Genomic DNA, 17,758 nt, shown 5'->3' on the forward strand with positions numbered 1-17,758 from the left:
ATGTCTTAAAGTGAAAAATGTATTTTTTATAGCTTCATTACCTTCTCTTCTTTCCCCATGAGAATTGACTTTACTTCCTTGTTCATAGGAGTTTTTTCAACTGTAAAGAGACCACACAAGATTGACACATTAAAAACTACATATGTTTGTTGAAATATACTTATACATGTTTTGTGGAGCTGGCGAATGTTATGTAATCATTGTGTGACTTAGACAAAATACTTAATCACCTGAAATTTTGGTTTCTTCCACTGTAAAATGTGATAGTACCATCCATTCATTCATTTAACATTTATTTATTGAGCCTCTACACTGTACTAGGCCCCATATAGGCTCTGTGTATTTAAAGATGGATAACATAAGCATAGTCTAGCTTCCCTCTGAGCACTTTCTGGACTAGTAGACCATAGTGGAAATGTAAGTAAAAATTAATCATATATCTGGTGAATACTGGGTACACAATAATATTATTATTACTATTATCCCCATTATTTATGATTACCACCAGTATCTAGATATTTTACCTAAAAATATCTAAATATCTAAATTCTAAATATCTAAATATTTAGTTACTATTACAGCCAAAATATCTAAATAAAATATCTCCTGTGATGTTATTACCCCATCTTAACTAGATTATCGCAGATTTAGTTTAAATTTTGGAAAATAAAATTATTATACCTTGGGTACTTTTTCATCAAAACTAACATATAAAGTCCTGATTTGTGATTTATTTTGCATGTTAGAACATCCTGAATAAAGAATATAGGAGTCTTATAATTTTTATTTTCTTTTAGTATTTATATCTTTGGTTAATATATATTCAAAATTAGAATACTTTATTTTTGTGACCAAAACAATTAAACAAAGTATTTTATTTACCATTAATTCAATTGTGTTTTTTCTTTCCTCCTCTCATTATTAGCTTGGTCGCACCAAGGTTTTACTTTTGCAGCCAAGGATACTCTTTAGTAATTGCCCTCAAGGTTTAACAACTTGGAGGAAAGCCATTCTTCAAAATGTAGGACAAAACCATGCTTATTTCAAGGTAACATAGGATGTTGGTAATTTCTTATTTGGATCAGATGACATGGTCATAATGCTATGAAGTTAATACTTTATTCTTCACTTTTGCTAATTTTTAGATACTTCACATGAAATTTACCTGAGTATAGTTCATCTAGTTTGTCCTCTTAATTTCTTGTAAGAACAATTTTTCTCACTACCTTCCTTAGCCTCTCTGTTTCTTCTCTTTTCCCTTTTATTCTTTCTGTTATTTGGTTTTATTGAAAAAATAGATGTTTACGTTTTAAAATATACATTATTAATTAATGTTACACTCCATATTTAGTTATATGATTTTCCTTTTCATTTCAGTCTGTAATCAGGGCCATGATGGTAGCACCTGGGAACTAGATCAAGGCCATTCTGGAGAGAGTATGTTTATGGTTGTTGCTCCTGATTTAAATGGAAAGAGGAGCAAAGTGGTGATTTTTTTTTAAATTGAAAAATGTAGTAAGACCGGCTTCCCCTCCCAGTAGTAGTAATAGAGTTTAGCATTTGAGATTTTTCATTCAAGCTTTACATTAATGTGTTTTTTTCTGCCCAAATTAAGTCTTTAGCAAAACTGAAAAATGAGGATGATCTTTTCTACTCTGCTGCTTTAGAATTAATTCTTACCTACATAGTCTATTTGTTCCTTTAGTCCCAAAAACCTCTTGGCCATTTTTCCTTTAAATTATTCTAGCTTAAAGCATGGTAAATAGGTTTAAATTGGCCTATGAAAATCCATAGAATAAATAATTGATAAGTTACTTAGAAGTTTTCTGAAGATCAAAATGATATCTTAGACATTAGGCTTTCTGTCAAGGAAATAAACAAGAGATTACTTCATCATCCTACCTCCTCACTAACATTATTTTGAGTTTTTAGGATCAGGGAAAGACAGACTCTCAAAAGTAGTATCTAGAATGTTGTCATCTTCTCGAACAGAAATATCATCTTTATAAATTTTGCTGTCTTGAAAGCACTCCAGATAATAAACTTCAGCATCCTATTTGAATTGGAAGTTGTCACTACCAAAGGTTCTGTTTTCTTGGATAGGGTTGCAGTTTCTTGTTTTAGTCCAAACTATTTGTACCTTTGGTATTTTCAAACACTATTACAAAATCATTTTATGTCCTGTGCCTGGAGATCTTCTCTCTAGGTAGTGGCATGGAGGCTTTCCTATGAAAGCTTTGAAACTATAATTTTAAAGAATAATGTATCATTTCTGCAAATTTTCAATTACAGGTTTGTAGTCAGAGTCTTTTGCCTATCATTAATATCATTCCATCGCAAGGAATAGTTCCATTTGGGGGAATAACTGTTCTCAATATCTCCTGTAAACCCACTGTGGCAGAAAAGTTTGATACAAGAGCAAAGGTATGTCCATACATATGAGTTTTTGCACCTTACATATGTCTATGTGGGTTTGTTGGTTGTTTAAGTTATCTATAATGGTAGGTATAATGCTACAAAATGGAGTATACATGTTTATTATTAGAAAACTTGTTTTAATTCTTTCTTCTATTGGGAATGGGATTTAAAGTTATGACATTAAAGAGCAGTTTTCAAAAAGTATATTATTTTTCTAGCAATTAAGTTAGCTTTAAAGAAGTAGAGTTTTTGGAGATTTAAAAAAAGCACTTAGCTTTATCATCTAATGAAAAATTGGATAGCAGAACTTGGAGAGGATTTGCAGAAAATATTTTTGATGAAGTTGGTAATGGAAATTTCTACTAAGTTGAAATGGATACCTTCCATCAATATGAGGCACTTTCTTATGAAATTGAAATGATAGTTGTCATTTCTGAGTTTTGACGAACCTAGATAGCCACAGAGAAGAGGGTTGCTTTTTTCAAAGCATTAGTTAGGTAGATTAGGAAAAAGATAATCAATTTTGCAATGCTAATTCTAAATAGTCTTAATAATATGAATTATATGTAATTTCTATATGATTTTAACATCTATATTTTAGAGCACACATAAAATGTTTTACTGCTTTATGTTTTCGGAATTACGTAAATGAAAAATATTACCCTCGGCCAGGCGTGGTGGCTCACGCCTGTAATCCCAGCACTTTGGGAGGCTGAGGCAGGCGGATCACAAGGTCAGGAGATTGAGACCATCTTGGCTAACATGGTGAAACCCCATCTCTACTAAAAATACAAAAAATTAGCCGGGCGTGATGGTGGGCACCTGTAGTCCCAGCTATTCAGGAGGCTGAGGCAGGAGAATGGCGTGAACCTGGGAGGCGGAGCTTGCAGTGAGCTGAGATCACATCACTGCACTCCAGCCTGGGCAACAGAGCGAGACTCCGTCTCAAAAAAAAAAAAAAAAAGAAAAATATTACCCTGATATTAGGCACTTCTCTAAGTGATAAATAAAATATGTAAGACAAGTATGTGTAAAATTTAATTGTAAAACTCAAAGACTAGAGTGTTCTTGGTCAATCTTATGATCAACTGTTTGTATTTACTCACATTAAAAATAATATGTACACTGTTATCAGATCAAAATGAATAACTTTAAGTATATCTTACATGTTATCCCTGAATAGACCATAACAATACATGAGTAAATAATAGGTAACTTAATATAATAAAAACTGATTTCCCCAACCCTTGAACAAATCACTTAAGAATGATATCTTATTTTCATAAATAAATGTGTTGAAAATGTTTATAAATTATATATTATGATATATTATCTGAGACTTGGGTAGAATACTTTTAAACACAATATCTGGGAAAAATAAAAAAAATGGCCACCAAAAATGTAGGTTTTACTAAACTTAATTCTCACTGTATTTTAGAGGATTATGCTGGGTTTTTTTTCTAATCTTACGTTTATTAACATTATAGTATAATGAGACTCATTTATTCATTCATTCAACATTCACGTTATGCACCAATCTCTTGTAAATGTTAAGGATGCAATGATGAACAAGATAACCAGGGTCTTTGATGTCAAAGAGCCTACAATCTGGTGGGTAATATAAACAACTCAATAAATAATTAAAATACACTATCGTAAGTATTGTGATGAAGAAATGTTGCAGGCTAAGGAAGTACACAGGAGAGATACACAACCCAGTCTTAAATTATCAGAGACAGCTCCCTAGGGGAAGGTATATCTAAAAGACACCTGAAGTTAAGAATAAGTTAAGAATAAGCCAGATTAAAAGGATGGTAGTGGGGTGTAAGGGGAGAGGAGGAAAGGTTATTCAAGGCTAGCATGTGTTAAGGCTTGTGTGAGAGAGAGAGCTGCAATGCAGACATAAGAAACTTGAAGATTAACATGACTAGATTATACTACCGAATGGATGATAGTGGGAAAAAATGTACTTATATGACCCGTGTAAGTTTTAGATCGTACAGGGCCTTATCAACATTAAGAAATCCAGGCTTCATTTTAAGAGGTAGGAGTTTTAACTATGGGGATTTCACAATGAGATTTGCATTTTTTAGAGATCACTTTGGTGGTAGAGCAGTAAGCTGGGACCAGAAAGATGGAATGCAGAGTTATTAGTCTGGTGAAGAGGTCCAGGCAAGAGAGACTGGTGAGAAACTGATAAATACATGGGGATTGGTGATTGAAAAGGGGTCCCATGTAAATAAAATGGGTATGTCAAGAATGAGGCAGATGGTGGCAACATTTAGAGAGAAAGAGATCAGAGTGTGAGTAACACCCTATTAGAGGAAAACGTTTGCTTGAATTGGAGGCATCTTTTGATTGTAGAGATGTCTAGTAAAGAGGCAGCCACATATATATACTGGTCTGAAGGCTAACGATTCATCATAGAGATGAAAGATAATGTTTCTACTGTCACTCTATGGGTCCAGATGTGTGTAAGTGAACCAAATATATAATTGAGAAGTTGGAATGATAAAAGTTGAAAGAAATTGAATAAAGGAAAATATAGAGGAGAAAGCTGAATTGGGGTTGATTGGGAGAATATTACATACACATCAAGGCTTGAAAGTCTCTTCGATATGTGACATCCAGGAACTGTTCTCTCTGAAAATGAGTGAGAACGCAAGGGAGAGAGGGAGTTGTAAAAATGAGGCAGATGAATGAATTTATGGTTTCAGAGGTTGTGCATTTATGAGGAGTGATGTTGTCCAGGGTGTAGTTTAAGTCTCTAGAGATGAAAATGTCAAGAGACCAATGGTCTAGGGTGGTGAATAAGCTATGACAGCCAGGAGTTTTGGATGAATAAGGAATGATTGGGAGGTGAGTAAAAGGCAGCCATAGGGAGTTGGGACTTGTTTATGGGGTTTATTAATGAAGAACACATCAATTTGTAATTTTCTCTGAAGCATTAAGTTATGCTTCTTTTGATTTTAGTCAAATATGTTTTTTATGTATTATATACTCTGAATAAAATGTGGCAATCATATAGCATTATGAATATAGCTACTTTAATAAGGCTATCTAGCTGGCATATTGATTTTCCCAGTAATTCTGAAAAATGGTATTTTGTGGTTTCTTTGCATATAAACAGTATCAGTGATTGTGGAAGAGTGAAATACACTCGCTTTGCTTTCTTAGATATAATATACATTTAAATTTAAATCTAGACCTTGACTCTTTCCTGTGCTTATACAGACAGGGTTTCCAAGGAACTATAGGTTTACACTTCTGAGACTTTGCTTGAGCAACTATATGCTCAGATACTCTATAGTTCTTATTTTGTAGGAATTATACAACTAAATTCTTAATTTGCTATCTTAATTTTCTTGGAAGCAATAAAATGTTCAGGCAGCCCTTAGTTTAGCTGCTGCTGCTTTCAAGTTTGTGATCTCATGAAAAAGACAAAATACTTGGCCTCTGCAAGAGTCAGTTTCCTCAGTTTAAAATTAGGAGTATTAACAGTCGTTATCTAATAGAATACTGAGCACAAAAAGGATTTCACTGTACTTGACCCATATACACAGCAATTTTTAGTTAGTCTCATTACTGTTATGGTTGTTGTGCATATTCGTATCTTTCTAGGGGAAGATATATACTGCAACCATTCTCCTGTTGTTTGTTTTTTAAAAATTTTGAATAATGCTTTGAAATTAGATAAATAACAATTGTACTGCAAGGAGTGGCAATAAAGTTTAGTCAAATAGGTAGAGCTCGGCATTCAAATTCACAAACCATCAGCTAATCACATTTATGGTGGTTCTAAGGGGTCAAACACTCACTTTTCTTAGGAGTATCAATTCTGCAAAACAAGAAATGTGATGACAATTACCAGAAAAAATCTTGTACATTTATAATATGTTACTATTATTTAAATGAAAAAAAGTTATATAAGTGCCAGGTAATACTTCAGCAACTTATGATTATATTTTAATGTGGTTTCTACAAAGTTTTTATTTCTCCTAAATAAGGTTTCTATTCGTCATGCGAATGTTATAGACCTTAGGATTGGTGGATCTGCTGAAATTGCTGATGTAGAAATCAATCCTGTGAGTATGTTACTTATTTGTGTGATGAAACTCTGAGTGTGGTGATTTTTATTTGTTATGTGTTTCTAGTTAGCCCATTTATGTTAAAAATATTTTCCAATGTATAATTTTTAAAAATTACTATATATAAAGTAAAAAATTAATAAAAATTAATATATGTCATATAAATGTAAGTGATGAAACAGAATATTGAATGAAGGTTTAAGAATTTACCACTGAATGTAAGGATCAGAACACTACCAGTACCATTAAAATCATCTTCATTATGGTCCTGTCCCTTATAAGAGATAACCACTTGCCTAAAATGACACCACATAAATATGAATATGAATGCTTTCATTGTTGATTATTTAGTTTGTTTGTTTTTGAGCTTTATAACAAAGATGTACTATTTGTAGCCTTTGGTGAGTTACTTTTACTTAAATATTGTGTTTTCAACATTCACCTAAATTGCGTGTAATGGTATGTTAATCATTGTCATACTGCATAATAGTTATTTGTGTAGACATACTATAATTTACATGATCATTCAGTTGTTCATCCCAATAGGTATTTCTGGTTTTTTTTTAAACACAAAAACTGTAGCTGTGAACATTTATATGCTTATTATCTTCTGAGGTACACATACAAGAGGTTCTCTAGGAATGGAGTTATTGAGACATAGAGTTATGAGTGTGTTTAACTTCACAGGACTATTCCTAAAATGTCCTCTCTAATTTCCATTGCTTCAAATTCTATTATTCTACAAGTTATATTGTCAGATTTAAATTTTGCCAATCTATTGAGTATAAAATGATACCTCACTGTGGTATTGATTTTCATTTTCTGAACTAGAATCACATTTATTTTTGCATTATTGTATGTACCCTGAAAAAATTTTGTTCTATAATTGATAGAGTGCACACACACAGACAAACACATACACCACTTTTTTGTTGTTGTTCTGGCCAGCACTTTAGTGTTTAGATCTGGACTTACCTATTCAAAGAAACTTTCCTTGATTCTTCAAAGTAGGGCCCCCTCATTGTGACATTTATAAGGTATTACAGAAATCTTATACCCTGGGAACATCACCATCAGAGCAGTTGTCATATTATTTTGGGGCTATTTGTACTTTTGTTTTTTCTCCCACTAGTACTGTTAACATCCACCACCATACTGGTGTGGAGCTAAATTGAGCAGAAATTGATGATAAAGAGGTTAGCTTGCTGCCTCAGGTAGGGGGCTCACTGCTAGTCTGCATTTAAATGGCATCACCAAAATTCCAGTGTATGGCTTTAACTTATACTTTTATAACCTTTCTTTATTCAGTGGTGAAGGCATAAGTCCAGGTAGACTGACAAATACTAAGTTAGCTTGTCCAAGGCTGTGGTGATTCCTGGAGGTTAAACTCTGTAGTATCCAGAGTGTTTTTTGCATTACTATGGCATCCTTCCTTGAAAAATGTTAGATAATATTGAGTCTTTTATCACTTTCTTTTCTCATCCTAAAGTCATTTTGGGCATGCTTTGCATGTTATGGTACAACTGAATAATTTATAGGACTTTAATATATTTTATCAATATTCCCTTATTTTATAGCATTTTAGACATAGCTGACTTTAAAAAATAATATTCACACATCACTAGATATTTTTAGCTATACATTTATTAACTATACAGTAATGGCTAAGGCATTGACTATGTGTCTTAACAATTAGGACATTTTACTCAAATGAGCACATATACAATGCTCATTTGCATATATATGCTCATTTGAATGGGATAAGAAGAGTGATTATTTTTACATATACGAAACATCAAACTTTCGTTTTCCATTTTGGATTTTAGAAATTTTACATATACAACTGCGTTGACATTTTAAATGAAACAAATAGTAGCCAGTCTACTTTCATACGGAATTCTCCTCAATATTAGGATGCTGTTGTCTCGATCTCCTTTAAATGTTGTATGTAATTCTATCACTAAGAAACTCCATGGTATTTTAGTAACTCTACTACAAGGAGGAATTCTAAACAGCTTTGTGATATAAGCACATGCCTTGTGTGTGAGCTACAGCTCAGATACACTTAATAAACATTCCTTGTTTATTTAAGGTAGATGTTGGATAGGTGCTAGGGATACAAAAATGAATCACGCTAAGGTCCAGTAGAAGAGACAGATAAGTAAATAAATACATAAATAAATTATGTGATATCATAATATAAGTAAATATAAGAAACAGAATTGGTCCTGAGCACAGCATGATTAACTGCAGTTTATCCGTCTGGGGTTTGAAGGATGTGTAATATTTTATTAGGCAATTGCAAGTTACAGAAAGGCTTTTGTGATAGAAGGGGCACCAAAAGGGTGAAGACACAGAAGGGTGAAGCATCAGGTGTTGGTTGGAAATACCAAGTCATACAGCTTGCTGAAATATTAAGTTATCACTTAATAGAGTGGAGCTAGTTGAAGCTGGAACGTGAGGCAGCAGGAGGCCATGGTGAACTTTATGAGCCCTGCTAATGAGCTTGGACATGGTCCTGTAGATCGTGAGAAACCATCAAATTTTAAAACAAGTGATATGATCAAATTCTTAATTAGTTTAAATATGGCTTCATTATGAAGGGGAGAGTTTGAGAAAAGTAAAAATCTAGAAACTAAATGAAAAGTGATGATTTACTCATTTCATACAGTTACAATATGGACAAGAGGTGAAGAAAGGGGAAGAATTAATAGGATTTATTAACTTATTACATGTAGGAGGCATAAAGGAGGTGGGGGAGAGGAAGGAAAATGTGACTGATTTTTATAGGGTTCTGCTTTGTAGTTAATAATTTCCTTGATAAATGTAACATTGCAAGTTTTAGTTTACATTTTCATAAACTATTATTCTATTTTCTAATTATTTTTATTTTTTAAATTTTAGGATGTATTTAATTTCGGTGGCGCCTATATTGGTGGTACCCAGATTATTCCATTTGTAATAAAAAACAAAGGTATAACACGTGCCAGAGTGGAGTTTAATCTAAAAGACTTTCCGGATTTTTCAATGGCTCTTAAAGACAAATCAGGTATATATTTTGTATATAATGGTATTATTGTAAAAGGAAAACAGTTTTAAATTGCCCTGTGGTATAATTTCTAAAACTAATTCAATCAAGGGAAGTTCTTCTTAAATGTTTTTAATGACCACTGCATGTTTTTCTTACACTCTGTAACTCATCATGGTTTTGTTTGTAGAAATATATCATTATTAATATCAAAACACTTTGGTAATACATGAAACGTAACCGTTCTTATTAGTGTGTTAAATATGGTAAGTTAAGTATGTTATATATAAGTATATGCCTTAAATGAACATAAAATTATGAATCGCTTGTTTTAATTGCTCAATAATTTTAGATAAATGTCTTTGGGGAGCTATGTCTATATGTTTACTCATGTATTAGATATCTTGATGTTAAATTAGATTTAAACAAAATACGCATTTTTATAAGTTTACTCCATAGGTTGTCAAAATAAGACCTATGAGCCAAATATGAGCCATCACCTGTTTTTATAAATAAGTTTTTATTAGAACACGCACAGACCCATTTGTTTGTATAATGCTTATGGCTGCTTTTATGCTATACTGGCAGAGTTGAATAGCTGTGATAGGAACCATATGTCTCACAAAGCTTAAAATATTTACTATCTGGATTCTTACAGAAAGTTTCCTAGTCATTGGTTTAGTCATTTGTTATTCATTAAATATTTGTTGAATCCCAATTACAGGCAAGATAGTAGCGTTTGAGTCCATAAAAATAAGTAAGACATCTTACATATCCTCAAAAAGTGAAAAGTAACTGTATCAGTGAGGTAATGGATATGCATTTGTATTACTTACGGACTCTTTGAGGCATCAAAGGAGATCTGACTCTTCCCTGATCAATTTTCACTGGAAAGGGAGTCTCCTAGCTGTTCCGGGACCTAAGATTTAGTTAATTACTTGACCTTGCCCTTTATTCCTATTTATATTCATCTGAGTATGACTATAACATGCTTCTTGAACTTTGGAGTTATTTTTTAATGAGTTTACTGTCACTGTTTTGCCAATTGAATGTATATTTGTTCCATGTATAGATATCAATTTTGCTAATTAGAATCTTGGTATTTAGAACAATTCTTTACTGAGCATCTTCACATAGCCCTGCACAAATATTTCAGAAATTGATTTTTGATTGTCATGAATATATGTACTTTTTCACCTCTTACAGAAGAATTTAAAGACCCTGCAGTTCCTTATATATATTCTTTGGAATTAGAGGAAAATACATCTCTGGAATGTAGCATAACATTTTCTCCCAAAGAAGTAAGTTCCAGTTTTCTATTCCTCATATTACTGCAATTATGGGTATTCCGAACCAATAACCTATTAAAGATCACCCAAGATCTATCTGTAGAGGGTTTTTCTTTCTGACTTGTAAGCATGCCTGGGTATACCTTAATTCAGTAAAACGATTGCTGGAGGGTTTGGCTCATGCTGCAGACTGCCTCAAGAGGAGCGGAAGGCATGTACAGGGGACCTATGATCGTGTGGTCTTTGTTATACTATCTAGAAAATTCAAGATATTACACATTTTGAAAGAGAGGAAAGTTATATTCCAGGCAGTTGGTGCTTTGTACTTATATTTGAGTGGTGTATGCTCTGTGAACCACTACCTGAAATTGTCAAAGACATATTGTGAAGATTTAAGAGGAGTTGCTATGATATTGGCTCCTTTTATATTGTACCCCTTGATGTTTAGTGATTTAAAAACAAGAGCAAACAAACAGACAAAAAACCTATTCTGAAATGTGCCCAGAAGGAACGGAGACCATTGGTCAGGTTTCAGGAGCCAACTCTAGCAGGCTTTTGCTTCACAGATTCTCTAACAGAAGTGCCCAAGGAGAGAGCTTCTCTCTGCGCATGATATGAAAGTGCATATAGCCCTGTAATCCCAGCACTTTGGGAGGCCGATGCCAGCGGATCACCTGAGGTCAGGAGTTTGAGACCAGCCTGACCAACATGGCAAAACCCCATCTCTACTAAAAGTACAAAAATTAGCGTGGTGGCAGGCACCTGTAATCCCAGCTACTCAGGAGGCTGAGGCAGGAGAATCGCTTGAACCTGGGAGGCAGAGGTTGCAATGAGCCAAGATCGCACCATTGCACTCCAGCCTGGGCAACAAGAGCGAGATTTCGTCTCAAAAAACAAACCAACCAACAAACAAAAAACTGCATATTAGTGTATCCTTCCAAGCAAGAATCAAACTTCTATATGGCAATCAGAGTATAAGATTCTTATGTCAAAACTTTTTTTAATACACCAACATAACTAAATTGATTCTACTCAATAGGTATAGATTAGAATTAAGAGAAAATAACTAATAACACAATAAAATTGTATTGAATGCTACTAAATGCTATCTTTAATAATCTAATTTTTGGTAATGTTATTTTTACTGAGATTAAATTTTATTTCAGGAACAATGTAAGCTGTTATTTGGCTTTCAGATGGAAAAAATAAAGTTTGAGGATGAGTTTGAATATTAGAAAATGATAAAGATTAATTTTGCTATTTTGAAGTTCAGTACTTCAGTTGAGATAAGATAATGTGGAATAGAAAAACATATTTGTCTTGTTCCTGAAAGCATGTATCTTACACCTTTAAATATAAGGTTAGCAACAGTTATCTTTTTTAAAAAATTTCCTTTATTAGGTTGAGGAAGTTTCCTTTTATAGTTTATTGAGTATTTTGATTTTGAAAGACCTGGATTTTGTTAATTTTATTATCCACTTTGATGGTCACGTTTTTGTCCTTTATTATATTAATATAGTATATTATATTGATTGATTTTTTTAATGTTAAACCAACCTTGCATTGTGGAATAAATCTCACTAGATCATAAGATATAATTCTTTTTATATATTGCTGAATCCAATTCCCTAGTACTTTGATGAAGGCTTTTGCATCTGTACTTGTAAGGAACATTGGTCTGTAGTTTGTTAGCCTTATTGTTTTTTTTCTTCTGATACCTTTGTTTTGAATGTCAGGCTAATATTGGCTTCTTAGAATGAATTATAGAGTGGTGTCTCCACTTCTATTTTGGCAGAATTTGTGAAGGACTGAATTAATTATTTAAATTGGTCTTATAATTCATCATTGAAGTCATCTAGTCCTCAGCATTTTTTTTTAAAAAATATTAATTTTAAACTAGGTATTGAAGGAACATACCTCAAAATAATAAGAGCCATCTATGACAAACCCACAGCCAACATCATACTGAATGGGCAAAAGCTGGAAGTGTGCCCCTTGACAACCAGCAAAGACAAGGATGCTCTCTCTCACTACTCCTATTCAACTTAGTATTATAAGTCCTGGCCAGAGCAATCAGGCAAGAGAAAAAAATAAAGGGCATCTAAATAGGAAGTCAAATTATCCCTGTTTTCAGATGACATGATTCTATATATAGAAAATCCCATAGTCTCAGCCCAAAAGCTCCTTAAGCTGATAAACAACTTTAGCAAAGCTGGAGGATACAAAATCAGGGTACAAATCACTAGCATTTCTTTCTTTTTTTTTTTTTAGATGGAGCCTCACTCTGTCACCCAGGTTGGAGTGCAGTGGTGCGATCTCAGCTCACTGCAACCTCCACCTCCCCGATTCAAGTGATTCTCCTACCTCAGCTTCCCGAGTAGCTGGGAGTACAGGCATGTGCCACCACGCCCGGCTAATTTTTGTATATTTTTTTAGTAGAGATGGGGTTTTGCTATATTAGCCAGGCTGGTCTCGAATTCCTGACCTCAGGTAATCCGCCCACCATGGCCTCCCAAAATGCTGGGATTACAGGCGGGAGCCACTACACCAGACCAAAAACCAGTAGAATTTTTATACACCAACGACCAAGCCAAGAGCCAAATCAGGAACGCAATTTAATTCACAATTGCTACAAAAGAATAAAATATCTAAGAATATTGCTAACTAGGGAGGTGTATTTCTTCCCAAAAGAAGGGAAATGTGTATTCATGTCCATACAAAGACTTTTATGTGAATGCTCATAGCAGCATTATTCACAAGAGCTTAAAAGTAGAAACAACCCAAATGTCCATCACCTGATAAATGGATGAACACAATGTGGTATATCCATACACTATAATATTATTTGGCAGTATAAAGGAACAAATTGCTAATATGTCCTGCTAGATGAATAAGCCACAAAAATGTTATTTTAAGTGAATGCAACTAGATAAAAGAGAGTACATTTTGTATGATTCCATTTATGTGAGATTTCCAAAAGAGACAATCTATAGAGTAGATCAGTGGTTACCTGGAGTTAGGCAAATTGTCATGAAGAAGCTCTTGGGGTTGATGGAAACATTCTAAAACTTAATTATGGTGATGATTGCAAAATTCTGTAAATTTACTAAAAACCATTGAATTGTACCCTTTTGGTGAAATATATCTCAATACAGCTGTTAGAACTGTAAAAAAATTATTAATGTAATCTGTTTGCTGTTATAGGTCTGTATTTATAAAATGTTCTGTTTCTTCTTGAGAAATTTCATTTAAGTTACCTAATTTATTGATATATATGTGTTAATGGTGTTTTTTTTATTTCTGTAAGGTAGGTAATAATTTAGTTCCTTCTTTCATTCCTGATTTTATAAAATTGAGCCATCTCTCTTTTTATCTTGGTCAGCATATCTAAAGTTTTGTCTGTTTTGATGATATTTTCAAGATCCAACTTTTGGTATTTCTGATTTGCTGTATTATTTTTGATTCTTTATTTCATTCATTTCCACTTTATCTTTATTATTCATTTTTTTCTGTTTGATTTGATCTTCTATTCTTATTTTTGAGTGTGAAATGTTAGGGCATTGATTTGAGATATTTCACTTTTTAAATATAGGTTTTACGGCTACATACTTTCCTCTAAATACTGTTTTACATTTACCCCTAAAGTTTTGATATGTTTTATTTTCATTTTTACTCTTCAAAATATTTTGCAATTTCCCACATAATTTATTTTTCACCTATTAGTTATTTGGTGTGTCTCGTTTAATTTCCACATATTTGTGCATTTACCTAGTTTGTTTATCTTATTGATTTCTAATGTAATTCCCTTATAGTTAGAGAACACACTTTAATTCATTTAAATCACTGTAAATTTATTGCAGCTTGTTTCATGACACTCTATGTAGGTTATTTAACTATGTTGCAGTAAGTCTAAAACAACTAATGATTACATCTGGATGTGTATGTGTATGTTTGTGTGTGTGCACATGTGTGCAATGGTGAAATGAGGGGAATGCTCATTATTTTAAAAATAAACTTTGTAAGATTATTTTTTCAAACATGTATTCTTATTATTCTGATTTTTAAAAACCCTCTAAATAAAAACTAAGTAATTCTTTTCTCACAAATTAATATTCTGGTAAATTAAGGTATGTCATTCACCTATATAATGTTTATATCTCACATGTACATAGAAGTATGCAGATATACACACACACATACACATGCACACACTTTCAACAAGAAAAAACCTAAATGTTCTGCAGTAATTTATAGATTTTTTAAATTATGTTAAGGCCAAGTTTATATATTTTTCTAATAAGTCTATATTGTGATTTTATATTTTCATATAATTGAAATGTATATAAAACATTTTACTTAAGGATCATTGAAAATTAGAAAAATCTATAATGCAATTTAAGTATCTTACATGACTTTTTTGGAGAATGTATTATATATAATATATTTAGACAATAGTTCACCAACACTGTCAGCAATTTAAAAAGTTCTAAGTATTTCTTAATGTTTAGGATTCTAGAAATTGATCATAAAATTAAAATTAATTATATATATTTAAATTTCTGTGAAGTGCCACACTTTGCTTAGATTCTGAATCATTCTACGTTAACTGGGTATTTTAAAAGAAGATTTACTTAGTGTATTGGAATGTAATTCACTTCAACAATTAGAAGAACATATAAACTCCTGCAGAGACAGCACACCCTTTGAGAATTTATTCTGTAAATCTGTGCCAGTAAGGCAGATTGATTATCTGGTTTCCAGTCATTTCAAATGTCCTCCACTATATTTATTGCTAGGTGTAAGTTGTCTATCTTTGTGCATGTGTCAAAATGTAAATAGCAAATTGATGCTCTCTTGGTTGACCTATGTAGCAGGAAAATGTGAAATCAACAATACATGATTGATTTATTGTTAGTTGTAAACCTTCCTTTCCTACACTGCACCAGGTTTGAGCACAACCTGAAGTGCTAGTAGTCAATTGCAGTCGTATTTGGCATTTTCAGATGGATTTGTTTATTTTCTGTAAGTCACTCAAGCTCCTCCTTTTCTTGTGGGCTACTAACGTGTCTTCTTGGCCAATATATAGAATTGTACTTCCTATATGGTAGTCACTACCTACATGTGGCTATTTGAATTAAAGCTTAAATTTATTAAAATTAAGCCCAACAGAAATGTTGTTCTTTATCACAATACCTACATTTCTCATTCTGTAGATTCACACGTGGCTATTGTACAATGCAGAGCATTTTCTTCATGACAGAGTTTCACTGGACAGCACTAGTATAGATCTTTCCCTATTATTACTCTTATTTTTCCTGCTGCTATGACCCAGGTTCTGCCCTGAAGCACAGGCTGGTTCATCTTCAGTGCCTTAGTTACTCTGCAGCTCTTTGCAACTTTCATCTTTGTTGCTCTGTATTTTCCCTGCAGTTTTTGAATGTGAGGGAGAATTGTTCATGCTTTTTATTTTTCCCACTAGCCTTGATCTGCGATTTAAGGATATGCAGAACCTTGGGTAAACCTTTCATAACGGTTATTCTAGATTTACAATCATTCTTACGGGAAGCTAAGAATAATTCCTCAAGGATTAAAGGAAAGGACATTTGAATGACACCTGCTCCTTTTCAATTCATAAACATGTCTGTCTACCAACACTGGACTGGGTACTGAAATCTGACTTCATTAGAATATCCTTTTCAATTTGAGGTATTCCTGCCTTTGAATGACAACATCTGGGAAATCACTTAAAATATCACACATCACAAAACGTTCAAAGTTTTCCTTCCTCATTGAATACCTCAGTGATTTTATAATGATAGGGCTCATCTTTTCTTTCAATGTGTCATTTAGTTTCTGTGTAAAAGATAAGACTTGTATTCTTGCAGTTTTGTTGAAGGGAGAAGACTTCCATGGGCGAAGGAATCATGGAACCTCCTAATTTGGCATTCTGTGTAATTATAGACCTACTTTGGATAAAAACATATTTTATGCAAATTGTGTGTGAAGATGTCAGTTAAGAGAAGGCAAGTCCAGTATGACTTTTCACCTATACCTACTTGATAATCAGAGAAGGCAGGGATTAACCCTTAGCCTTGTGAATTCACCACACAGTTTTAGAAAAATTGTATGTTTCAGGAGGGAGAAAGGCTTCATACTTAAAAGAGACAGTTAAGGGCTGAGATGAATACATTGAATTATCTCGATAATTATCAACAGTCATTATCATTGACAGTCACCAACAATCATCAACAAAGACAGCATCAGACATTTTAAAATAGAGCCCTCAGTCTAGTCCTGTGTTAAACCTATCCCGTAACTTCAGCTTTCCACTCCTATCATCTCTAACTTTGGGACCCAGCACTAGACTCGAAGACAGACAGTGAAGACTCAAGCCCCAGTAACTGTCGACTCAATTCATCATGACTCAGATTCCTCTTTATTTCAGTCATTCTCCAAAATTGGAGCATCCTGTGAATAGCTTCTCTTCCCTGTCGGCTCTGATTCCCCTCACAGTTAGCTTCCCTTCCCTTTTTCTCTGGCCTCTAGTGTCCCTACACTTCTATAAGTCCTCTGTATTTTTCTGGGCTTCCTTTTTCTTCAATGAGATTTCTTCTCATTGGGAACCTGGCTATCTCAATAGCACTGTTTTTTAAAATAGCGTTTCCTATGAATCTTGCTGTGGGTCTAGAAGTGATCCTTTCTGGAAGCCTTGTTCCTTGGGGTGATTTTTCTAGAGGGTCCTTATCTGTTAAAAATGCCTGCTTCTGGCTGGGTGTGGTGCCTCATGCCTGTAATCCTAGCACTTTGGGAGGTCGAGGTGGGCAGATTACCTGAGGTCAGGAGTTCCAGACTAGCCTGGCCAACATGATGAAACCCTATCTCTACTGAAAATACAAAAAATAGCCGGGCATGGTGACGCTCACCTGTAATCTCAG

At 33.5% G+C, this 17,758-nt stretch overlaps 1 protein-coding gene across 1 annotated transcript in view; it reads left to right on the forward strand.

The window, feature by feature from the left end:
• CFAP47 (cilia and flagella associated protein 47) overlaps positions 1-17,758 on the forward strand; it is a 469,679-nt gene that overhangs the window by 71,171 nt on the left and 380,750 nt on the right. Inside the window, exons 17-21 of the mRNA XM_019019001.4 lie at positions 926-1,048; positions 2,293-2,424; positions 6,426-6,503; positions 9,411-9,555; positions 10,741-10,835. Of these exons, the coding sequence (XP_018874546.3) occupies positions 926-1,048; positions 2,293-2,424; positions 6,426-6,503; positions 9,411-9,555; positions 10,741-10,835 (573 nt within the window). The remainder of the gene's footprint in view (positions 1-925; positions 1,049-2,292; positions 2,425-6,425; positions 6,504-9,410; positions 9,556-10,740; positions 10,836-17,758) is intronic.

This window comes from Gorilla gorilla, chromosome X (genome assembly GCF_029281585.2).
Source record: "Gorilla gorilla gorilla isolate KB3781 chromosome X, NHGRI_mGorGor1-v2.1_pri, whole genome shotgun sequence".
Taxonomy (NCBI): Eukaryota; Metazoa; Chordata; class Mammalia; order Primates; family Hominidae; genus Gorilla; species Gorilla gorilla.